Consider the following 25,662-nt stretch of genomic DNA (forward strand, 5'->3'; position numbering starts at 1 on the left):
GGCATTCAACGTCGGGCTTATGTGAAGGCCTCTGTGGGCCCCTCAGCAGCCTGAAGCTTAGGTGTGCCTGTGGCAGGACCAGGCTGGATCTGGCCCACTGACTCTACGTGGGGACCAGGCACAGGGCTGGGAACCCTGACCTGCCTCAGCCACAAGTGCTCACATCACCTCCCGGCAAGGAACCTCCCTCACCTCTGAAAGCCAGCACTGGCCTGGGCCCCCAGAAGACCTCAGCAAACATCTTCTGAATGAATGACTGAACAGAAGTGAATGAATGCCCCACAATTCCCCACAAAGATCTTTCCCTCAGATACTCTCCTCAGAACTTTTACAGAGATCTAAAATAGACAAATGAGCTAACTGGTACTCGGTGGGCAGGGAGGGTGGGGTGGTTTACAGTATTTTCAAATGCATTACCTCTTTTCTCCTCATAGTAAGCCTGGGAGGCTGGAGTCACCATCAACCCCATTTTAAAGAGGAAGAGATAGAGGCCCAGAGTGGTGAATGACATATCCAAGACCACACAACCTGCAAGTGTTGAGTCTTAACTAGAACAAGGACATCCTGTTTCTAGGATCTAGGCCCCAGCACATCCATAGGTCTGCCCCTCTGTGGGCATCTCCCCAGGGATCCCTTGGTGGCTCCAGGGACCCTAGTTCTCAAGAATGATCCCTAAATGGCCCCACCTCATTTTTGAACCAAATGTAGCTCTGCCAGGGCAGAGGCTTCACTGTGCACATGGTCAGGGTTTGTAATTCTATTCAAAGTGGCCACTTTGAAAATCCATATGTCTCCAGGCTCCCCGTACATCATGGTGTCAAGTCCTGGAGCAGAGGCATCCATCAGCACCTCCCGACGCCATGGTCTGTGTGCCCACATGCCTCTTCCTACCCCGTGCCTGTCCTTGGCTCCCGGCCGCTCAGGCAGTACTAGCCCGCCCAGGGCAAAGGCTCACGCTGGCCCGCCTGCTGGGCCCCACAGTACCCTTGCCGGCAGACCAGCTCGGCTGCTGGGCCGCACCCCTGCCCCAAATGCGGCCCCCGCCCTGCCTGCTTCTGCAATCTCTCGGAGCTAGGCAGCCGGCACGGAGGCAGCCTCGGTAACTTGCTAACGTGCTGCCCATGCTGTTCTTAAAAATTTATGACTGTGCAACATGAAAAATCCGGCTGAGGAGCCGTCATTAGCGGCGCTGCCTCCCTCCCCCACCAGAGCCGCCCTCGTAAATTGAGATTTATGGCTGCAGCAGGCGGGGCGGGGGCGTGTGCAGGCGGTGAGGATGTTGTGGGGGAGACAGGGAGACCGATGAGCCGGCGGTGGGGCCGGGGGCTCCCCCCTGCGGCAGCTCCAGCTTATCACAGTCTGTGGTGAGACCCACGGAGAGCAAGGTCTTGGCTGGGGTGCAAGCCTGGCACAGGTGCTGGATTCCGCCTAGCCACAGGACTGGACAAGGAGGGGCCTACCCCCTGCCATCACTGCCTCCCTCAGGTGGAGGACCAGATCCTGAGGTCCAGGTGCGGAGCAAAGGCCTCTCAGGAGGATGACCTGAGGAGGAAGAAAGTTGGACGGAGGGAGGCAGCATCGTGCTCGCTGGAGTCACAAGGCCTGGGCCCCAGAGCCAGCTTCTCCAACCAGAAGCACATAGGTTTGCTGTGACTGTGGTAACCCCACAGAGAACTGGAGGGCAGGCAGGGAGTGGGGAAGGAGGGTGCCAGCCTCTTCCCTGCTCCTCTTTTCTCTCGTAAGGAGGGCTGGAGGAGAGCACCTTGGTGTGGGGTGGGGGTTGGGGAGGGCAAGCCCTAGACCCAGGCTGGGGCTGAAGAGGAGGTAATCCTGCAAGCCATTCCCCACTGAAGGCCCCCCCCCCCCGACCCCTCCTATTACCTCCCTGCTGCCTCCTCCCCTGCTCACTTAGCCCTGTCAGCCAGGCCATTATGAAATTGGGGTTTCATTTACAGACTAATTAAACATTACAGCTTGTTCACAATTACAACGCGGGGATGAGGGAGTAACTAATTACGGAAGAAATGAGCTAACATTTATCTCTGCTCCCACCCTCCCTCTCCCCACTGCCCCCCCAATCTGGCTTCCTCCTACTCTCTGGTCAGTACCTGCTCTCTAGGTTTATTTCCTAGGATGGGGGACTGGAAGGGCCCAGCACCCACCCACTCCGGACACGGGATCTGACTATTGTTCCCAGACACTCTGGGGAGGGGCTCAGCTCCAAGGACCCTGCTGCAGGAGACAGGGGTTTTGTGCAAGACCTTGGGTGCGATGAAAGTGAGGGTCCCTGTGATGGTATGTGTGACTATGACATGGGGGGGGAGGGCCGGAGAGACACTCTACTTCGGTGTGTGAGTGTGACAGTACAGTGGGGCTGAGGCGCTGGGCTATGTTGCTCTACCTTGCAGAGCAGGGTTTTGGTGTGACTGCTGCAGACAACTATTTATGTGGTGGGGCATGCGCGTGAATGAACCACACCCTCACCCTCAAACCCAGACAGAACAGACAAGAACTAGGTGGTTGCAGGAGGTGATGGTCAAAGCAGCCCTAGGCCCAAATCTCCACTGGGCAGCCCTATTCATTCCTGCCTCAGAAGCAAGAAAGGGCGCAAGGTTACCCTGTGCTGGGAGCTCAGCTCATCCCTGCCCTCAGGTTGGTCTTGGCCTCTGGCCAGATGCCCCCTGGGGCCCAAGAAGCCTCCTGGGGGCCTGGGGTGCCCCCTGTGGGCAGGAGTCCTGGGGTCTGGCTGGCCTGCCGCAGAGTTTAATAATAGTAACAGTGAGAGTAAGCGTTTCCATGCTTCCTGCCTTTGGGCAGAAGAAGAAAGGAAAGAGGAGGGAGAGGAGGGAGTGGAGGGAGCGGGCTGAAGGGAGGCTTTGAGGCCTCAGAACTCACATCAAACGGCCGGATCTGGGCCTAATTGTCTGACCCCTGCCCCTGCCTTCAATCAGCTCTGCGGCTCCCCGCCCGCCCCTCGCCTAACTAGCAGCCATGTTCTCCTCATTAGGACAAGCTCCCCTTGCACACGTGTCCCCGGACATGTCCCCAGCACTCTCGGCTTCCAACCCTGCCTGGTGGGAGGGTACAGTGGGGACCCAGTTTTGGAGGGGCCCCTGGGACAGCTCTACCCTCTGCCACCACAGCTGCCTGGACCGAGATGCTCAGCCCCTCTTCTTGAGCTGCAGGGGCCTGGATGCCACATGTGGTGACATATCCTGGGGCTGGCTCAGCCGCTGGGTGCGTTCTGTCCTCTGTGCGTCCTTCTTGCTACAGCCCGACTGTCTCAGACACACTGCTCCTGAGGGCGGCATGTGTTTGAATCCTGTCCCTTTTGGTCTGGTTCAGCCCGGCAGGGGTTCTGGTCTGGGTCAGGGTCTGTGTTCAGAGGCTGGGAGCGGAAGGAACGTGTCTGCCCACTCTACAAGGGTGGCTCCCTTCCACAGGCCCAGGCATGCTGACGTGTGGAGTGTCTGGGTCTGCTGCCACAGCAGTGAAGCCACAGAACTTGGTGGTTTCGAGCTCTGGCCTTAGAGAGATACATGCTTAAATTCCGGCTCTCCCACGTCCCTGTTCTGCTGCCTGGGGTGAACGGGAACCTTCCCGAGCTCCAGTGTGCTCACATATGCTAGTGCGGACAGCCCCTAGCTCACAGGGTTTGGGAATGAGATGACAGCTGGGAACTCCTCTGTACTACATCAGGCGCTCAGTAAATGTGGGGTACTGGTGTTGGAAGGCGATTGAGACCAAGGTGCCCCCTCTACAGGCCAAAGCCCCACTGTGCCCAGGAGGGGTCTGGGCCCTGGTCACAAGGTGTCAAGGAGGAACTGTGGGCAAGGGGCTAATACCAGGGGCAGAAGCACCCGATGCTGGATGCTTGGGAGCAGGGATGTCACACAGAGGCTTCAGGTGGCAAGGTCAGGGCCCAGCTTAAGGACTGTTGGGGGGCATTAGGTCAGCTACGTGGGTCTGGGGCTGGGCCATAAGGCGTGGCCCCACCCAGGAGTTCTGAGAGCCTGGGAGGAGGCCTGCCGTGAACACCATCAGAGTGCAGGCTGTCTGGCTACACACAGCACTCATTTCCAGGGTGCCAGACCTGGATGCAATCAGGGGAGGGGCTGGCCTGGTCTGGGCCCTGACATTGTCTCTCACCTTAAACCAGTGGTAATGACTTGCAAATATTGATGAAAACGCAAACTAGAGAGATTGTGTTTTTCGGGGAGTGAAGGTGGGGAGCAGGGATAAGGAGGAAAATAAACTGAAATGAAGTCCAGTTATCTCCCATCTGTGGCTGCTCCTAATCCCCCAGCCCAAAGGAATCCAATGCAGCCCCTTATCTGCCCTGTCAATCACTCCATCACCGCCCAGTGCTCAGTGGGCACCACACACCCTCACACACACTCAAGCACATGCTCGCACATGCACACACACGCAAACACTCACTCCACCGATTCTTGCTCCAACACTCCCGCCCACCCCCAGCCCATTACTCCTCTGAGTAGGAGCCGCCAGCACGCAGGTCCTGCCAGATGGATGCAATTTGCATAATATCAGCAGCGGAGGCTGCAAGATCACCAGGGGTCAGGGCGCTGACATCCCCGCACAGTCTATCTGCAAGTGCTAATTTGGCCGGCATTGATCTGTCTTTCTGATTTCTTTGTCATTTACGTGTGCGACGGTTTGACAGGAGATACAGAGAGAGACAAGGGGAGGCCAGGCCGGGCCTGGGGCTAGGAAGGTAGGGAAACAAAGATTGTACTTCCCAGTGCATCACACACACACAACATATACACACATATACCAGAACCTTCCCCCATCCATGCGGCAGTCCACTTGTCCATCTGTCCAGCCATTTTTCCACCTGTGGTTGCTACTGAAGACCAGAGCCTGGTGTCTGGCAAGGACCCATTACTCAGACGTCCCCGGGGCTCTGAGGGCACCGGCTCAGGAAGGAAGGAGTACCCTTCCAGGGGAACACTGCCTCCAGGCAGCCCAGTGGAGCCCATCGATGCCTAGAGAGCTATCCCTTCTCATAGCCACCCATCCCCCAGTTGCTCGTTTTCTCTGGGCCACACCAGAAACAAGTAGGTGGAGTGGGGGGTGGGGGTGGAGCCAAGGAGGCACATATTCAAGCTCTCTCTGCCCCCTCCTGAACCCACCCTGAAGACGGCCAAAGTGGAGGGACTCGGGGGTGGCCTGAGCAGCACCCAGCACCTTTCTGCCTCTCTGGGATAGCCAGGGAGAGGGCTACTAGGTCTGCAGGGGCCTTATATCAATACTCACCACCCTCAGGTCTTCCAAAGCCCAGACTGGTTTTTAGCTGATTCTGAATGCCCTTAGCTCAGCCAGAAAGCCTTAGATCAGACCAGATCTAAATGCTACCCGCTCAACCCTCGGCCACTGTCCCCACATTCTTCCGTGCCTTGGGAGAAGGGTGCCCCATAGGGATGGGGCACTGCCTGGATAGATGTCAACGGTAAGGGGGAGGGGAAGATAAGACTGCAACTCTGGAAAGAAAGAACCCACTGCAGAGAAGTGAACATGGTCACTCTGTCAAGGGAGGAAGAGGGGCCTGAGCCTTCCAAGGGTGAAAACCCCCTCCCTGACAGCCACAGTGGCTCTGTCTTGGCCCCACCTCCTTTCCCTCTCCGATGGCAGCAGAGCAGGGTGATCAGAAGGAACTCCCTGCTGGGCAAGAGGGGGGCTGGCGTTTGGTGTGTGCTAATCCCGGGCCTGAGGTCTTCAGAGGGACCTGGGGAACTTCAAGGAGGGGAAAGCAAAGCTGTACTGTAGACGAGCTCATTAGCCAGCACCCCCACACCCCCACGAGGAGGAGGGCGGGCGGCCCAGGGAGCGTGGCGGCAGAGGCGGCAGAGAAAAGGCTGTCACTGTCCTTTCTTCCTTTTGGTACAAGCATCTCCCTGAGCCGACGATTCTCCTGCAGTGACACCTCTCGCGGGAGCTAATGAGATCCATGTCACAGAGCTAATGTGCTCTGACTGGACTCTTGATAGACACCCTACTCCTTCAGGGGAGACCACAGGCCAGTACTGCCCCCCTGGGGCCAGGTTCCCACCTTGCCTCTTGCCAGCCCAGCTCTTTTTGCCAAACCACGCTAGGCAACGACCTCCTGAGAGTCCACTTGGTGTCTGGCTGTTCCTCCTTACCATGAGCCTCAGAGGGACCCTCCTCAGGCCCTGAGCAGAGGAGCTAAGGAACCAGGGCAGGACCACCCAGTGGGCATCAGGGAAGTTTCCAGTTACTCTCTTAGCCAGCTGAAATCAGCAGTCTGTGGGGCCTCCATGTCCCCAAAACAGGTGAGATTTTACTGACATTTCCTGTGCAGATTTCTGGGACCTGCTGTTAGAGATATCAAGTATGGAGAGCCTGAACATCACCTCTGACAAACTGTGAGTGCAGTCCAAGGATGTATTTTGTACATGCACACTGGGAAGTCCGGACAAGATTCCCAGAAGAGGTGGCCCCTGGAAAGGGGGCAGGATTTTCCTGGTGAATGAGGTAGAGAGCAAACAAATCAGAGTAAGAACTGTCAGAGCCAGAAGGAGGTCAGAAGCCAAGAGTTGCTGGACTCTGGCTCTGAGGGACACTGTAGCAGGTGTGAAAGGGTGGCAATGCCTCCTTTCCTTTCTTCCTTGACAAGGCTTCGTCAAGGCCTGTCTGTTCACACTGATTGAGGAAAATGAGGGAAGTGAGCCTGTGTTCTTCCTCATGTCTCTGTTGGTAGCACAAAGCCCAACACCAAAAAGGTGCCTCCTAGTTCAGCACAGCAGTAAGAACATAGAGCCTGCACTCGGACCTGGGTTTGAGCCCTGCTCTTCAATTCAACCAGCTGTGACCTCAACTTCCTAGTCTATAAAACGGGAATGCTAATGCCTGCCTTCCATAAAACTGATGTGAAAATTACGTTAATAAAGAGCACCCCCCAATACTTGCTGACCCTTTGCAGAAACACAAGAAGCACCACACAGCGCTCCGAAGCCACCTGCGGAGGCCGCCCTGCCCCGAAGCCTTTGGTCCACAGCAAGGGTGCAGACGGGAGTCCGCGGACCGCCAGGCGTCAGCAGTCCCCCACACGTGGTCCCTCTTCACCCACACCCCGCTCCACACCATGCTGTTCATGGGGCTCGCAAGGCCAAATCCACCAACCGAGGAGGACATGTCCCTCTCCTGACTCAGACGCCAAGCTGACAGCCCCTGACACCCCTGTCTGCCTGGAGCTCCACCACCTCTCCCTCCGCAGCCAGGGCCAACAGGACCTGTGCTGACGACCGTACCTGAGCTCCGTGGGGGCAGGGCACTCTGACATCCTCACCAATACACCTACCACGGCTCTTGACACATATAACAGGTGCAAGGTAAACATTCACTGACGGGTCTTCTGCCTCCATTCCCATGGCTCCTGCTGGCTCTGAATGAACCGTCGCCTCCATGAACCTTACAGAACCACCCCCTCTGCAGTTTCTTCTTGCTAGTCCTCCCCGTGAAACCTCTCAGACTGCTCGAATTGCAGCCCAACTCTGACCAGGGCACTGCTCTGCCAGGATGCCCCCCGGCTCCCCCGCAAACAGTTCAGCCATGCACATTCATCCCAGCGGGCCCTCTCCCCTTCTATAGCCTACCGTCCAGCCCCGGGCTGGCCGCCCAACCCTCTAGCACGCCTGCCCCTCTCTCTCTCTCAGCACCACCACACCGGGCGCTCAGCCCACCCAGGTAGGCCCACAAACTGTCCCTGCCACCCATACCTTAAAAAGAGGCTCAGGAGCTCTCTCTAGGTCGTAGGATCATCAGTGATTTGCGCACAGAGAAACTGCCTACCCACCCCCACACTGCATCATGGGAGAGCCAAGCGGATCCCAGAGATGGCTAAGCTGTGGGATCTGTGGAACCCTTGGCCCCCATCACCAATGCCGCCCCCCCCCAATATGCATACCACTCCCCACTTCAGGCTGGCAGCTCCTCACACAGTTAATTAGCACTATGTCACTGAGGACCAGCCTGAGTGGCCAGTGACAGGAGCTGACCCTTGACCCCAGGGCTGGGAAACAGTCCACATCAAACTCTTACAGCGCGACCCTTTTAGCACGCACAGTAACTCGGGGCACCGCCAGCTGAAGCTCATTAAAGCTGTCTCTTTGGTGCGAGGGCCATTAACCTCACTGCTCAAAACCAACGCCTCCCCTCCCCGCCTCTCCCAGCCCAATTAATGCCCTGCATCCTCCCTCCCCTCCAAACACCCTCACCCACACCTCAGAGCCAGCTGGGAGCTAGCAGGGCAGCCCTCTGTGCTCAGAGATACAAAGACCCAGTGCAAGGAACCCCACGGGCCCTGGGGAGGCCATGGTGCTGGCAGGGCCATGGGGGAGGGGGAGCTGCTTGAGCACCTACTATGTGCCGGGCCAGGCACAGCACAGCCCTTTACATAGGCAGCTTCACAGAATCTCCCCAAAAGCCCTGAGAGGCACTGGCACTGTCCCTTGTCTGAGGTCACAGGGCTCTGGGTGGCAGAGCCAGAACTACTTCTAGTTCCAAAGCACTTACCCCATTGTCCCCTAGAGAGGGAACACCTCAGGATTCCTAACAGAGAGGGAGGAGGAAGCTCTTCCTCTCACAAACACACCCTGGGACACATCCGCAGACACAGGGCACCCAGCTCAAGGCCGATCCAGCCCCATGATCCCTCTGGCAACGAGACTCAACTACTGGCAGTGCGTGCTGACTCCTGATCATCCTGCAAGGGTCTCCTGACTCAGAAGTCTTTCTTCTCTAGGAAACTTCCTGCTGAGCTCCCACACATATGACCTTGCTAGGTTTGGGGTCTCCTCCAGGTTGTATGGGATAACTCCTACGGAAGGGAATAGCAGCTGCTGTGGGGTACCCCTAATTCCTTAGAGCTGCTGACTGATTCCTCTTTCCCTCATCCTGGACCCCAGAGGGGCCTTCTGGTGTCCCAACAAGAATGATACATGGCATCCCTGAAGTCAGTGATATGTACATAAATGAGCAGAAGTCACTTTGGCCCCTGAAGACAGGGGAATCCTCCCTTGGGACAGCCTAGGTACTCCTATCACAGCCCTTAGTACCCAGTTCAGTCTCCATCTTGTCCTAGGATGTGACCTCCTTGAGGACAAGCATCTCCACTCATCATGCCCAGCACCCAATAGGTACCAGTGATCTCTGTGGAAAGGATGAAGGGCTAGTCTGTGACAGGTGACTGGGTCCTTTTGGTGTATCTTGCTGGTGCCTCTGCCACCATAGCTCCCCACAGGTACACAGGTTATGATTATACCACCTCCCAGGAGTACCACCCCCCGCCCCTGCTCCTCCCCACAGGAACAAAAGCCTGTGCTTGTCAAGTACCCCACCTGAAAGCATTTGCATGACGTGTGCTCACACACAGAAAATCAGATACACAGAAATGAACAGACACACTTTCGGGTGGATACACATACAGGTTGATGGTCGCTTCCATATACAGACCAATGCCCTCAGGAAAATCAACCCAGATATATCATTACACTCACTCACACCCCCGCCCAATACTGATATATCTGAAGTTAGCAGAGCCTCCAATGCCTAGAATCACAGCCACTCCAGCCCTCTCCAAGCAGGGATCCTTCTGAGGATGCACCCCCACCTGGTACCCCAAGTGGCCCCTCCCAACCCAGGCACCGCTCAATGGAGGCTGCGCTCCTGCGGGGGAGTCAATACCCTGTGGACGGAGCCATCGGTCAGAAGGACCCCGACTAATTAAAAGCTGGTGAGGTTTAAATAATTCATCTCCTTAACTCCCATTGATCGCCCAGTTTAGTAGCCACAGACTTGAAACAATATTAAACAGCCTCCTCTAGCTCCACAGGGGGGGTTGGGGGGGGTAAGCTGACATGTGCCCACCCCTCTGAGGACATCACCCACCAGAGATGCAGGCAGGTGTGGGGGCATCTTGCCCTGAATCCAAGGCCACCTGTGACCCACCCAAAGCCCAGACCCCAGTCTCCTCCTAAACAGTGTTTTGAGAGATCTTTTCCAGTGGTCTGGTTCCATTTTCTGGTACACCACCCTCCTTCCCCACTCCCCCCAGCTATGGAAAGCACCCCGTTAGAGCACACGATGAGCCACAGAACCCCTCTGTGTGCCAGGGGACTGGGGCATGCGGGCAGGGGGCTGACTGAGCTGCCAGGGGGTATATGTGGAGGGACTGACCAATGCCGCTGTGGGGCCGGCCTATGTGTTGAAGGCTGAGGCCCTTGTTCATGTCTAGAAGTCCATTCTTGGGCCAGCAGCCCATGGCGAAGCTGTAAGCCTGGAAGACAGGAGGCAAGAATGGTTAACAGAGGCACTGACTCCCAGGACTCACCACCTCCACCCTCCAGCCAAATCTTCCCCCTAAGGGCTTACTCTCATTATGTCATTTCATGAGAGTCCCTGCACTAGGTCCCCTTTCCACCAGGGCCCCCACCAGAAAATCCCTTCCTCTTTCAGAGGTCCTTTTGTCCTAGGCATCTCCCCATCAGAGACCTCCAGCCCCCAACGGATACCCCCTTACCAGTCTCCTCTAGAGAGCTCCCATTTACTAAGACCCTCCTTCTCAGGACCATCGTATCATCAGGGCACCCCTTTCACCAGGCAGCCCTGTTAGATAACCCTCCTAGGGTACCCAGCACTGTGCTGGGCCCCTCCCCACAGTACTGCCGGTCACAAAGCCTGGTGTCAGGAAGTACTTGGAGACCAACATATGCAAACTGCACTCTGTATAGGAAAACTGAAGCAGGAGGGGGCTGACCACCTGCCCTTGGTCTGTTTGCTTTAGACCGAGAGGCAGGCCAGGCTGTGGAAGGCTGAATGCCATGCGTGGGCTCAACAGAGGAGGGCTAAGGTCACCTGGTCGACTCAAGCAGCTGTGAGGGGAACACATGAAGAGAGAGTGTGTGTGTGTTTGTGCGTGTGTGTGCACACCAGAATGTGTGTGTGGTAAGGGGAACAGATCTCTGCTGAAGGTCAAGTGCTCACTTATGCATATTCAAAGCGGCCACGCATCGATCTGTACTTAATTGTTTTCCTGGGGTTGGGGAAGGAAGTGCTGGGGGCATCGATCTGCTCAGGCCCCTAGCACTTCATTGCCCCCCTCCATCCCCTGCTCGCGCCACCTGGCCGCCACCAACCTCCATGGTGGGGGGGGGGGCGGTACATGGCAGGACGAGGGATGGCACTTTCCTTTCACAATCCCTTACAGGCACAACAGACTTGACATCACAGATGAGGAAACTGAGGCCCAGAAAGAAGAGACTTGAAAGGGTTAGAATGCTATTAAGTGGCCTAGTGTGAGCTGAATTCCTGCTCCACCTGCTAGCGAAGTCCTGGGCTTCTACCAGGGGGCTTGTGTAGCTGGCTGGCCTTCCAGACATTACCCATCCCCTCACCTTTTAAGTCCTGGAACCCCAGGCTAACCTGCTCCCAGTGGCAGGAAGCATATGGGATGTGGTCAACAGGAGTGTAGCCTGGGGGAGTTCCCAGAAGCTCAGTGTGGAGACCACGAGGCGAACTAAGGGGACTGTAGCCACATTCAGACAGGCACTGCAGTGTCCCCACCCATGCCCCGGCCTGGAGGTCCCCATCCCACTAGAGGCTCCCTCACAGCAAGGAGGGCCTAACACAGGGTCAAAAACCAAAGACAGGAGGCTGGACACAGAGTCCATGCTGAGGCCAAGGGGCTGGTACCCTTCCTTCCCAGCTGCGGGAACCAAGCCCTGGTCCTCAGAGTCCTTCAACCTGAGCACCCTCCGGAGCCGCTTTCCTTGACCACAGAGGTACCAGCCACAATTCAACGTCCCAGACAACCCTTCCACACTTTCCCAGGCAACAGCTGGACCTCCAAATCAGGGGCTGAGTGTGAGGCTCAAGGGCAGGGGAGAGAACACTGGCTTGTGGCCAGGGCAGAGCTGGGGGAAGGCAGGCATCGAGGGAAGTAGCCGGTGGGTGGTGCACAGCTGGATGAGCTGCTAAGCCTGGTCAGGGCCATGGCTGGAGCACAGTGGGCCAGAGAGCAGTGGCGGGCCGGCTTTCAAGTACTTTAAAATCACTTACAAAGGCCGGATTAAACGATCAGAAATTCCATTTAATAGGACAAATAAAGAAATAACAATCTACCCTATCAGCCTGGAAAAGGCGAGCTAGATGGGTTTTTTTCCCCCTCTAAAAAGGAAAAAGGGAAGGAAGGGGGAAAAAAGAAGGATAATGTGTGTTTACTCAAGCAAAGAAAAAAATATTTAAGTGATGTCGGGGAGAAGATTGCAGTAACTAGTGAAGAATAACATCGTCTACTTTGCTGTCAAATCACACCCGAATTTCAGTAATAGATTCTCGGCTGACACTCAATTCAATTCGAAGGTGATCCTGCTTTATCCCAGCCCATCAAATATTAAACACTTGCATTAGCAGGTGCTGCCGCTTCCCGGCTTAAAGCGGCGGGCGGGCAAACGGGCTGCGGAGGCCCCTCTGCGCTGTTCGCGGCTTGGGGACAGGGCAGCTCTGTTATCTGCCCGTCACCCCAAGTCTTATCGCAGCTCAGCGGGAAGACCACTTCAGATAACGCTTGCCCCGACACCTCACCGTGATTAGATTATTATAGTAATTATGACTCCCCAAGATCTCCCCTAGACTGGGACATGTGGAAGGGGGGTGGCGGGCCGGGCTGAGCCTGGCTGGACGAGGGCAAGCGGAAAACCCAGGCAGGGAAGCAGAGGTAGCAGGCGAGGCAGCGGCCCCAGTCCCGCCTGACGGATGCCTTTCAGGAAGGGCAGCCTAGCTTGTCAGAGCGAGACCGAGATGAATTGGCGTCTCCAGTGTGGCCGCGGGGTCATGCGCCCAGTTTCATACTCCCAGATAAGGCATGATAACCAACCGCTGCGGTGACACGGCCTCAGGCAGTACTTCCTCAGGGGGGCACAGGCGGGAGGCAGGGGGCAGCACGTGCACATGGGTCTGCCAAGATCCTAATAAGAGGGATTTAATTTTTACAAATGCTGCTTCCAGCGGGGCCTTCACATACCAGCCAAAGTCCAAAATGATATTAAAAACGGTTAATTAAAACTGCTCTCCTTCAGCCTGGGCTCTCCCCGCTGCTGCCCCTGCTGAGAACCCTGGCACGTCTCCCCCAGGTACTGTCACACACCCTGCAGAGCTGAACCTTCAGAAGTGACCACCAGCCTCAAGGAACCCCCACAGGTACAGTCCCAGGGCACAGTCTCACAAGCTCCCTCCAACTCCTGCCATCTGAGGTACCCCTCAGCCACAGCCAGCAGATGCAGAAAGCCACCCAGAGAACACAGGGCCCTACAGCAATCTGTGTTCCTACTTGTGTGTGGTCTGGATCCTCACACCTGCTACCCTTCTACACCTGTACCCACACGCCCACCACCCCCAGCACTCACTTCTGAAGTCCCTCCCTGCCAGATACATACACCATCAAGTGCGCACACCGCACAGGCACCAAACTCTCCCTTGGGTTACTCGGTGCATCCTTCCACTCCCCACTCCCTCCAGACATCCTCCCCGAGATTACGTCCATCTGTGAATCTGAGCAGAGCCTGCCCAGGAGCCCCACTCAGGACAAGGTGATGTGGGTTGTGTCTCGGAGATTCTGGCTGAGAAGCCAAGGCTGGGACCTAGGGGACCAGCAGAACAGGAGAATCAGGGAGGCCATCCCCTGCGGCTGCCCCAGGGGCACTGCAGAGAAGCAGGCCTGTGTGGGGTTGGAAGCAGCTAGGAAAACTTCCTGGAGGGAGTGGTAGTGGAGGGCTGGGCGGGGGTTTGACAGCACTCCAGGCAGGAGACACAGCAAGGACAAAGGAGAATGGCAGGAGCAGGCCTGGTGAGAGCACAGACCAGGGCTTGGGTGTGGCTGGGGCAGCCAGCCCCATCTTCAGGTGCTGTCTCCCAGCTCTGTGTTCCAATGGCAACACTGGCATCAATCAAGGGACCTTATTACTTGTCCATCTTCTTTTTTCCACCTGCTCCTTTTCCCTGCTCCCTCCTTCTCTCCTGCCAGCCTGCAAGGACCTAGGAGTTTTCTGACCTCAGTCAGTAAGGGGTGGGAAAATGTTTTAAGAGCTCTCACCAAGAGCCTGTGCCTGAGCCCCTTTTCCATACTGGTTCCAAATTCTTGGGGTGCCACTTCCCCAGCTGCCCCTCTCCTGGCCACCAGGACCCACCTGCCCAGCTGTGGCTTCCTGGCCAAAGAGTGGGGCAGGTGGAGCTGGGGTGAAAGATGCTGGGTCTACCAAACCACCCCACCGCAGCCCTGTGCCAGGCAGGCACACACACTTCCCGTCCCCTGGGCTGCTGTAATTTCCATGCGCGGGGAAGCAGGTGCCGAGCTGCTCCCGGCTGGCTCTTCTCTCTCGCGGCTCTGCCCGCCTTGGCTGCTGCCCCATTAGCTTAGTGGCCAGCCATCTGCGACGGGCCTGCCGTGCAGCCCTGCTGTAGGCGCGGCGGGTGGCCCCCTGTGTAACAGGGAGCTTTGCCATTAGCGCCTTTAATATTCTGACACCTCAGCACAGCCTGCTATTACATGCAAACGCTGATCGCCCTGTGAAATTACATTGCTGGGCCCGCGAAATGGAATCGTGTATAATCAGCCTCCTCCATGCACTGTCAGTCCCATCACAAACACGGCGCCCGGCGGCTTATGGGGGCTTAGCAGCTGCGACAAGTGTATTGGGTTTAATAGATGAAGTAGCCCTCATCGGCAGCAGCATCAGATCCTTCAAAGAGGAAGGACGAGGCATCGATGGCTGCGAGGGTGCCTCTGCCCACCCACTCACTACCTGCCAGGGCCCTGAAGGGGGGGTGGCCACTGAGTGGGCAGGGCAGTGGCTGGGGTTAGAACCCAGCTCAGACTGCACACAGAAGCACAGACGGCTCTGTAACTTCCGGAAAACCCAGAGCTTCCAAGCTGCACCCAGCACGTGGGACCCACCCAGCTTCCTCATGATGGGGGGAGGAGCAGGCCTTTAACCAAACCTCTGGGTGACATGTCACCTGGTGGACCCAAGGCTGATGGGTCATTTCCCAAGATGAGGAAGTCAATCAAATCACCTGCCATTCCCACGAACACCCAACAGATGAAGCTGTAAGGGGGATGCTCTGGACGATGGGGGAGAGAAAACCTGACAGACACAACTACTACTTAAGTCCTTATCTAATTGGCCAGCACTTCTCCTAGCTGGTGAACCAAGTACCAAGGACAGAGGTAAATACGAGGATGGCAGACCCAGCAGCCCATGCCTCGGAGAAAGGCAGTGTGGTTGGGCTCAGGAGTCAGACAAGCATGAATTCAGTTCCCAGTCTGCCAGTTATTAGCACTGTCACTTGGGAGGAGTTACCAAATGTCTCTGAGCCTCAGTCCCCTATACTATAACATGGGAGGACGGTTCTTTCTCCGGGTATACCTGAGGTCACTAAGAACATCCACTCCCACTGCGACCTCCAGATATTCTTGGCGCTGTCACCTGAAATGCCTTTGAGAATGCGGTTCCCTCTCCCTTTCCTGGGCTCAGCCAAGCACCAGTTGTGGCAGACTGTTTTCCAGGGATGGCTGCAACACCATCTCCCATCTCATATGCTCTTCTTCCAATGTGACTTTGACTCCCCTGTTATCAAGAGAGGGAGTCTATGCCCCTCTCTTTCAAACAGCATAGGCTGTTGGGACTATTTCAACTAGCAGAGTTATGCAGAAGTAATGCTATGCGACTTAAAGGCGATTTCAGAAATAGAGGAGGCAGCTTCCTCCTCATTCATTAGAACACTTGCCAGGGAACCCTGAGCGGCTCCGTACATAGCCAGACGGCCCCATGGCAGCCATCTTGTAAGGAAGCCCACACTAGTCTGTGCAGAGACCACATACAGAAGCCATGAGAACAGCAAGGAAAGAGAGATGCCCGCAGCCAGCTCCCAGCTGATCCAATCACACCCTATGCTGGCTCCAAGGACTAACCCCCAAATGAATGAGAGAAGCTGAGCCAGAACCTATTTACTGAGCCCCTCCTAAATTCCTGACCCACAGAAAGCATGAGATAAAATCAGATAGCTATTGTGTTAAGTCACTAAATTTAGGGGTGACTAATTATGCAGCAATACTAGCTAGAAAACCAATACCTACGCAATTCTGGATATACTCTGCCAAAACCCCTTCAACTTCTTGCTGCTTTGAGACTATTCCTCCCCTCTCTCTGGGACTCCATTCCAGGTCATCATCATACTGGGTAACTTTAGTATCTACAGGACAGCCCAGCCATGAACCTGGCCTTTCAGTTTCTCAACTTCCTGTGCTCTAATGACCTTCTCTTCTATCTATTTCAGCCAGCCATAGGGAGTGGGTGCTTGAAGTGGTAGATCCCAGGGCTCCAGGCCTGGTAGACAGAGGATCAAGACCAGAAGGGAATGGACAGACTAGGAAAAGAGCAAGAGAAGGTACAGAAGCTGGCAGGATAGGAGGCTGGGGTCAGAGTGGAATCTGTCATTGTAAGATTTCTGAGGGAGAGCAGTTCTGGTTGATAACAAGGCCCCAGGATCTACCAGTTCAAGCACCCACTTCACGGTCTTCAAGCCCCCTGCCCACTTATCCAAGTACATCTTCCCTGAGAAAACCCAATGGTGACTCCATTTCTCCACACTTGAGCCTGAGCTAAGCGATGCCAAAAAGTCACTCTGATGCATAGAAAGTGGCCACAGTGGGTCCAAGATCACAAACTGAGCAATTCTCAGTGGTATGCAACACTCCTACTCTTCTCTGACTTTCACAAAGCTCATAAAAGGTGTGGCGCAGAACTCTTTCAACTGCATGCCCCTCGTCTACAGATGCGTCTGTACCCTTCCCTACCTGCTTCTCTACCAATGCTCTTCCAACAGAAGGGACATGTCGCTTCTTGTCTAAGGCCAATCCTGTACTTGTGCTTGACATCTCACCCTTCTCCTGCCTGCTTGGTCCTCCTCCATCTGGGATCCCCTTTCTTTTTAATCTTTTAACCTCCCCATCTCTGCTGGCTCCTTACCACTAACATTCTAGCAAATGTCTGAATCTCTATCAACTTTACAGAATTTATGTCTCAGGTTCCTCTTTATAAAATGGGGGCAATAACAGTTTCTATCCCATAGAACTGATGTGAGGATTAAATGAATTATAGTGTGTAAAATGTTCAAAACAATGCCCAGCCCTCTGAAATTTATGTCACTATTAGATTATTATTTTTAAAGCCCTCCTTTCACTCCAGGTCCCCACCTGGCGACTGACTCTTTTCCTGTTAACAACCAAACTTCTCAAGATTATCTCCACTTGCCTCCACTTACCTCCCCCATTGCTCCTTCACCCCTGCCCATCTGCCTTCTGGCCTGACTAGTGTCATTCAGTTCCTGCTAAAGCCAACAGTCCTCCTCATGCTGTCCACACCTAGGGACAGTTTCAGAGCTTTGCTGTCCCTGCCTCTCTGCAGCCTGCTTCAGCTTTTACACTCTTCTCCTTTGGTTCTCTTTGAGTTCTCTTATCTCTCTGCCCTGCCACTTTCCTCATACTCTCCCAGTAGTCCCCTCTGAGTGCAGACCATTCTCCTCATGCCCTCAGATCTTCTCGCTTCCTGTCTTTGTCTACACTCTATCTACCTACCCTCTCCCCCGGTGACTTTTTCAACTTCCTGTCTTCCACCTCCCCACCTTCCAAATCGATCATCTTTGCCACTACTTGAGTATAAACACATATTTTCTATTGCCTACCTGACATTTCTACCTGGATTTCACCCAGGTACTTCATTCTCAAACATCAAAACAAAACAAAAAATCCCAAACTAAAAAAACCTGTTCCAACATCTCCTCTCCCAAGTTATCCTTCTCTTGGGTTCCCAAATCCCAGTGATTATCATTTCTGTGGTCTATCAGAAGTCCTTTTTCTTCTTTACTGCCTCCTGAGTCTTGGGATTGCTGTTTCATGCCTCCAAGACTTGACTTGAGCAATTCCTTCAGCCTGCCTAGAATGCCCTTGGCCTTCTCCCATTTTTGTCCTAGTAAACACGTACTCTTCTTTCACCACTGACTCAAAGTCTTTACCAAGTCCTCCTTGATTTGTCCCTTCTTTAAACCCATCCACACTCTGAACAGCATCTGTAACACCAGATTTGTTCACGTAACTGTTACCCCACGATGGCGCTGGGAGATTCTTAAGGTCAGGGGCTGGCTCTGCTGTTTCTCTAAATGATCTTCATTGAGGGGATGGGAAAATAAGACCTCTCTTTGGGCCTAATTTTGCTAAGCGGGAAAGTCTGGTTTTCAGAGTTGCTGCTCCTGTTGACCCTATCTGGTCTCCTTCGAGAACCACTGCTGTTCTTGCCCAGCAGACCAGCAATCTCCCCAAAGCCAACCTTAGAACTGGGGGCTCAGCTGTCTGTGTTAGGAGAGAAGGAAAGACTGTTCCTGTCCCTCCTTCTCTTTTTCTGAGCTCTTTGGCTTTACGGGTAGCTCCCACTCCATTCCTGTGACCCAGCAGAGCAGCAAGAGGATGGACACTCACATCAGCTGACACATCCCATCCTCTCTATGTCTAGTGGATAGTATGTCCACAGTGTTCCCTGGTCAGGGGTCCCAGAGCTGCCGCCACCTCTGTCCATCAGCAGACCTTGAGTGGGATGATTATTGTCTCTGTGTACTTAATCTTCCTCCACTCGGCCCACAGCAGGACGGCTGCCTCCAGCGAGCTGGACCACCACTACAGCAAAGGCTGGGGCTGCAGCACTGGGAGGACAGCTGCCAACTTAGCTGGATCCCATGAGGGTCCTGAGTCTATTTTCAGGTGGAGTAATCCAGAGCCTTTGCTTCACTGCTGAGTCAGAGGGGACTTGGGGACACCGAGGTTTCTGAGGCGAGAACCAGATAAGGAGCTCCTGAGCCACGCTGCCTGAGCCCCCACGGAAGAGGCTGGCCTCTCTGGGGCACCACACGCACTGTCACAGAGTCAAAGGCAGCAGGTCTCAGCCAGCTGCCCAGGGTGAGAGCTACCTTGTGAATTTTCTTTGTTTTCATTACAATTTCCTCTCCCATTGCTTCTTTTTAGCCAGTCCTCTCCTCCCCGGGGTGCTGGGGATTGAATGAAACACCACCCCCGGCTCCAATAAGTGTATTTCAATTACATCTGTCACTGCATAACGATATAATGATATATCATGTGATATTAAATCCATGGTAATCATATCAGGGATTTTTTTTAATCGTGCACTAATCGCATTATTACATCTCTATAATTAACAACAGGAGGTATGGAAATTCAGTTAAGGCAGAAGGCTCAATGTACTCCCCTCACCCCATCCATGCCCTAGCTTCCCCAGATTAGGGCCCGATTAGGAGTTGGGAACTGCAGGGCACCAACATGACGGGCCAAAGCTTCCACCTCCCAGTGCCTTGGCATGGGCAGAGCCTTCAGCATCCAGGGCTGGCAGAGATAGGATAGACTGAGACCAGGAGCATCTTGCAGACGCTCAGAAAAGAGCCTGGGGTGGAGGCCACACAGAGAGGCCCAATGACGAGGCTCAGCTGGGCCTTCTAGACCTCCTGCTCCTGCAGCACCAAATCTTCTCCATGGGGAGGGGTGTTACCTTTCCTTCCAACCAGCAAGGTTCTCAAAGGTGCTTGCAAGGCACAAGGCAAATTCCTGCCTCACGGTCTCCTAGATCAGAATTCCTCTTGCTACTGCTACACACATTCCCTCTCTCTGACCTGGCCAACTGTGGTAGCAGCTCTTAATATCACCAGGTCCAGCAGCTGTGATGTCGCTACCTCTTGGTCCTAAAATCCCTGAGCTGAACAAACCAAATTTGCCCTGGGTCCATTCCTCCCCAGTTCTTTCTCTGAAGCCTGTCCCTTCATATTGCATGACAAGTGGGGTTTTTGATAACCACTGGGGTTGTTCCCCCATCCCCCAGAATAGTCCAGGTTCTTACGTCCTCCCACCCAGACCTATACGGAGAAGGGAGGGGCCTGGGACTGCAGCTTGAACTATGTCAAATGACCCTGACTCTCCCACCTTCCTCCCCCCCTTCCTGATACTGAGCTGTTAGGGCTAATCCCCTCAGGGGTGTCAGAACCAGTCTGAAAGCAGAATTCTGTGTTTCAAGTCCAAAGCTTTGAACTTGGCATGTAACTAGTCCTCAGTGAGGGGCAGGCATTTTGCTAAGTTTGACTCTCAGAAGTTGGACAGGCCTGAAGATAAAAGAGAAAAATCATGTCCTTTTTCCTAATAAAAAGGAGACACTAATAGCAGTCAGCACTTAGGCAAAGCACTTTAAGTTTCTAAAGTGCTTTCCAAATTAAAATATAATCCTTTACTGAGCATGTGACACCACCACCACGACCACCAACCCCTTACACACGAAAGCATGTGCCTGCTTGCACATAGCACATACACCTTCGCTTTCCTTCTCCCTGGGAAAAATGAAAAGGGCGTTCAAAACCTTCATCTCAGAGCTCTCTGCATCTTCACTGGCTTGCTCATATAACACACACTTACTGAGTAATGACCACGTGCCAAGCTCTGTGCTAGGTGCTGGAGACACAAAGATCAAGAGGACTAAGCCACTGCCTTCAAGGAGTGTCCAAGCTAGAAGGAGAAACACAGAAATTTACATGCAGTGGTAGGGGGAGCTTAGATCCTGTAACAAGAGGCAAAAACCCTAACCAGGCCTGGAGGGAAATCAGCTAGAAGACTGACGTGGCCTTCCAAGGACGTAGGACATCCAAGGGAGGGTGCCTAGAGAAGGTGGACATGTGGGCCTAGAGCTCAGTTCAGAGGTCTGAGATGAGATAAGAAAGTCCTAAGAATGTGTAGGGGTGGCACTTGAAACTGAGTAGGTTAAGATCACCCAGAAAGAGAATAAAAACCTTTGAGGGTCACAAGAGGCCCTCTCTTCTTTGATGTTTGGATAGAAAAGAGAAAGGCTGAGAGATGGAAGGCTGAAACCCTAGAGCCTCTAGGACTGATACCCAAAGAGCCTCCTCTCTGGACACGCCCACCATCCTGTCCCCTGTAGGCTCTTGTCACCGCCACCTTTGCTCTGCCTAGATGTGTTTCAACGGAGGACTGCAGGCTCTGCAATCACACTGACTCGCTCGTGACAAACATTTATGGACAGCCTATCGTATGTGAGGTCACATGCATACATTAGCAATAGAGACACAGTACTGTCCTCAGAGAGCTTCAGTCTGTCGGAAAAAGCGGATGTTAACTAAAGAGCAATGTAAATAACCACTAAGGACCTATAGTAAGGACTCAAAGAAGAAAGGTAGGCTGTTAAGACAGGATAGAAGATGGAAACCTGACCTAGATGGGGAACACTTCCCTGAGGACAGGGAAGCAGGAACTGATGGACTGGAGGGAGAGGTATTTGCGGTCAAGGGTATGATGCGTGCTAGGACCTTTAGGCAAAGGGTAACAGCACTTGGAAGGAATCAAACACTTGGTATCTCTGGAGCACAGGAGACAAGTATGAGATGCGGCTGATGAGGAAGACAGGAGATGCCCAGACATGTAGGGCCTCAGAGGACACAATAAAGAGCTTCATTTTTGTTTCCTAAGGTGATAGGAAGCCATCCGAGGGTCTACCACTGTCATGTGATGTGATGTTAGGGTGCTATACCAAAGTCAAAAGTTAGTTGCTGTGCACACCTACCCCTCCCCATTCCTAAGGGTAGTCAGGCCCGGGAAAAGCTAATAGAGAACCAAGACCATTTTCTTCTGAAAGGAGAGGGAGAAACTGCACAAGCGGCTAAACTCATTCATTTATTCACTGAAGACTCACACAGTCACTGAAGGCCTGCCAGACCCTGGCACCTCAACTGAATCCCATGTACACCCTGCCCTCAAGAACTCACAGTCCTTCCCAGGAAAATGAATACAGATGCCATGAAGCGCCCAGTCACTGTGACAAAGTGATCAGTGAGAACTGCAAGAGCGTTACGAAGGAGGAAAGTGCTTAGGCCCAGAGGCATCTGGAGCCCGGAATCCGTGTGCTGCCTCCTGGTCCTCTCCTCACTGCAAGCAGCAGTTGGTTGGCTGGGACAAGCACTCCCACACAGACTGCACACTGGGCAGTGTGAGGAGGACCCTGAGCCAAGGCTCCCAGGAAAGGGCTGGATACCAAGCAGGAATGAACTTGAGCCAGGATCTTCTGATTGCACAAATGAAGGTTGGAAGGATGTGACCAAAGCTACAGAGGACAGAGGAGGGAAAGGATCACTCTATCATCCCAGGATGATGGAAGGGGCACCTTTAGAATAAGCAACAGGGCTGAAATAGGAAATCATCCCAGGACATGATTCAGGCAACTCTAGTCCCCTGCCCTGTCTCTGCTTTGGAAAGTGAGGGGCTTAATTACTTGACTTCTTAGGTCTCTTCCTGATCTGAAATTAACTGGATCTGAGGTGAAACTCCCACAAAAGTCAGGCTTATTTCTGATCCCACATCTTTGCTTACACCATTTTACCCCCAAAACACTGGCCTTCTTCCACCCTCTCCAAATCCTGCTTGTCTGCCAGGACACCACTTTCAGGAAGCCCGTCCTGATTTCTCTTCCTCCCACCCCCATGTCCCACCCTGACCTCCACAGTTCATACTATGGTTCTCCCTACAGCACTTTACTTAATTACATATCACAGGGGTCTGGTTCTCTCACTCGACTGGTCTGGGGACTGTCTTGTCTCTCCCTGACCCCTGACATCCATTTCAGAGGCAGGCGGGGAGCTCCACTCTTGCAGGCCCTAGAGGCAGGCAGAAGTCTGGGTCCCCACTCCCTCTGCCCACAGTCCTTTGAGAACTCGACAGGCCTCCACTTGAAAAGGGTGCTAAAAGCAATGATGTCTCCAAGTGCGATGGGAGATATTTGTGTCTGCTTTACCCTTGGCTTTTTGCTCCGGTTCAGGTAGGAGCGGGGTGGGCCGGCTGGCAGATCTGAGAGCGCGGCACGCCCCAGCGGGCAGGGCGCACAGCGCGGGGAAGGCGCAAGTCAGTCTGGAGTGCTCCCCATTTATCAAGCTCACGCAGGCCGCCAGCCGAGCGAGTCTTTCTATCATTACACCTCTCAAAATCCGATTCATACCACTAATCCTGCCTTCATTCTCCCAGATTAATAACATCTCTTTCAACCTTCACAGTGTGATAAATAGACAAAGAGAGAACAAAAGGAGAGACAGAAGAGAGAGAAAGAGCTGGAGCAAGTCCCCATAATAGAGAGAGCCGAGAAAGAGGAGAGGGAAAAAAGGAGAGCGAGCGAGAGCAGGCAGCGGCCGGAGACTACAGCTACCTCAGAGAGCTGCTGAGGAGAGCGGGCCGCTGCGCCCCGCTATGCGCTCCGCTCCGTCCCTGAAGAGAAAGAAAGGCTCGTTAACAGCTCCTTCCTGCCTGCACTTTTGTTCAGATTCTTTTCTTCCCTTCCAATCCTGCTTTAGGTCAAATTCTAGTGAAAATGAGTCTCGCGGTTTCCCGGGCTCCTCCCAGCCTCCCTACCAGGCCCAGGGAACCAATCGGGCCCCTGGCAGCAGGGCTGGATCTAGGCCCAGGCAGGGCTGGAATGGGTTTAGCAAGGGAGGGGTAAGCTGGCCTAAAAGCTTCCCCAGAGCTGTTGCCTTAGCCGGGCCCCCTGCCTTGCTCTTTAGGCTGACCAGGAGAGGAAACGGAGGAGAGGGAGGCTCCAGGGTCCATTTCCTAAGGCTCTGTCCTGTACAGTTCTCTGACCTAAAGCTCTGGCTGGCCCAATCCAAGGCTCCTAGCCCCCAGCAGCCCAGCCCCAGCTAGATGGTGGAAGTAGGCCCCATGAAGGCTTGCTAAAGCTGAGGTGTGGCCCATACAATCAAATTATGATGGAGAAGTGTGCTGGGAAAATAAATCCCACTGGGTCCCAGCGCTAGGCCTAACACAACTGATCTGTGACGATTCTCCTTGTTCTCTCTGCCCAGAGGCTCGCCCACACTTGTCTCCATAGCACACTCCCCATCCTCCTCAAAGAATGAGTTCAAGAGCCCCCCTTCTTCCCATGACCCCCCCTTCTGGATGCCAGTCTGAGCTCTTCCAGGAGAATTCAGCCACTCCCTCTTCGGGGCTCTGGAAAGCAACACCATTTATATCACCCTGTAGTGAATGTCTCCCTCACTCCACTGGGAGTCTTTCAGCATTCCGAGTTCTCTGTTCCCAGGTGCAAGCTACCCATGGCATTTCCGCTCTTTCTTGACTTTGCCCAAACTAGCGCTAGCAGAAAACTAAGCCAAACAAGAGCTGACCCTCCCTCTGGACTGCACAGTATTCCTAGGGAGTTCACAGGCCTAGCTGAGAGGCAGGGGCAGAGGCATTAGGCCCTGGGAAACTCTCTTGGCTCTGCGCACCCACTTCTTTCACAACTCACCAGACGGGACAATGTGCATTTTTTTTTTAAATAATCCAAAGACTTTAATGACTTAAACCTGATTAGAATATGCCACATGAGAATAGGTATTTTACAGAAAGTTGTACGGAATTTTTTACAAAGAAAACTTTATGTTTGTACCACATACATTTTATCTATTTGAAAAATTTTTTTACATTAAGCTCCTCAGATTTCTCAATCCCTTAGTATACTCTTATGGTGGGACGTGGGTGGTGTGTGCACAGAACAAAGGCCTGTCCTGCCCAACCTAGCCTAGTATGAGGAGCCGTCCAAGAAAGTCAAGGCTTCTCCAAGGATGGAGTTGGTGGTAGAGAGAAGCAGAGCCTCAGTAGAAAGATGGTGGCCTTGTGGTCTGCTTAGAGACAAGTCCTATCTAGGAAATATCCTGCAGACACTTGTCAGCTACTTTCCTCTAAAAAGCCTCCCCCTATTCCCTGCTCCCAAACACAGCCCTGCTTTTGGATCAAAATGGCTGCTACCTACCCCCACCATTCATTCCCAGGGATCCCGTTACTTCTAACTCCAACCCTCAGGTTTGGGGAACTTGAAAAAGCTCGAAGAACTGGAGAACTGGAGGCTTCACAGGGCTAAGTAAATGAAACAAGTAGGCAGAGGGTAGTCCTTGGGATCATATCCCTCTCACAAAAAAACCCAGAGAACCTGTTAACCTTCCTTCAGCCCTGTGTCAGGACTCTCCGCACTCACCTGTGCCACCAGACCTCTAAGATCAGACACCTACAACAGACAGGGTGAAGGAATGATAGCGACTGATATTTGTCCATGGGTCCAAGTGACCCAAGGAGTTGGGTAAGAGGGGGACTCATACAGTCTCAGTGAAGGAGAATGGTCCTCCCTACAATCAACCTAGCCCACTTGTACCCTGAACTCCGGAGCAGGCTAGGTGCAGCTGGCACACAGGCCCATACTGCTTTCAAGCCCAAGGCCACCGGAGAATTCCAGAAACATGGAACTTGGCCCCTCCCTTCCCTAAGAGCCCACATTACTGGCAGATCAGAGAGCCTCAGCCAGTCAACCCCCATGCAGCCCTCTAGATACAGGCAACCAGCAGGTCCAGACACCCCTAAACTTGCTCTAACCAGCTCCCATGCTCTAAATTCCCAGGCAACTTCCTGGACAACTTTCCCAGGGGCTCAGAAAGATGCTCTAGCTGCTGCAGCCCCACCCCAGACAGAAGGAC

The 25,662-nt window shown here is 53.9% G+C and overlaps 1 protein-coding gene across 8 annotated transcripts in view; it reads right to left on the bottom strand.

Moving 5' to 3' along the window:
- Positions 1–25,662, bottom strand: part of ERI3 (ERI1 exoribonuclease family member 3) — a 125,173-nt gene that overhangs the window by 14,579 nt on the left and 84,932 nt on the right. For 7 of the 8 annotated variants that reach the window (XM_032877578.1, XM_032877580.1, XM_032877586.1 and 4 more), the window contains one exon: positions 10,219–10,318. The exons of the other annotated variant lie outside the window; for it this stretch is intronic. In XM_032877578.1, the coding sequence (XP_032733469.1) occupies positions 10,219–10,318 (100 nt within the window). The remainder of the gene's footprint in view (positions 1–10,218; positions 10,319–25,662) is intronic. 8 annotated transcript variants of the gene reach the window in all.

Source organism: Lontra canadensis, unplaced genomic scaffold (genome assembly GCF_010015895.1).
Source record: "Lontra canadensis isolate GAN:19392208 unplaced genomic scaffold, GSC_riverotter_1.0 scaffold60, whole genome shotgun sequence".
Taxonomy (NCBI): Eukaryota; Metazoa; Chordata; class Mammalia; order Carnivora; family Mustelidae; genus Lontra; species Lontra canadensis.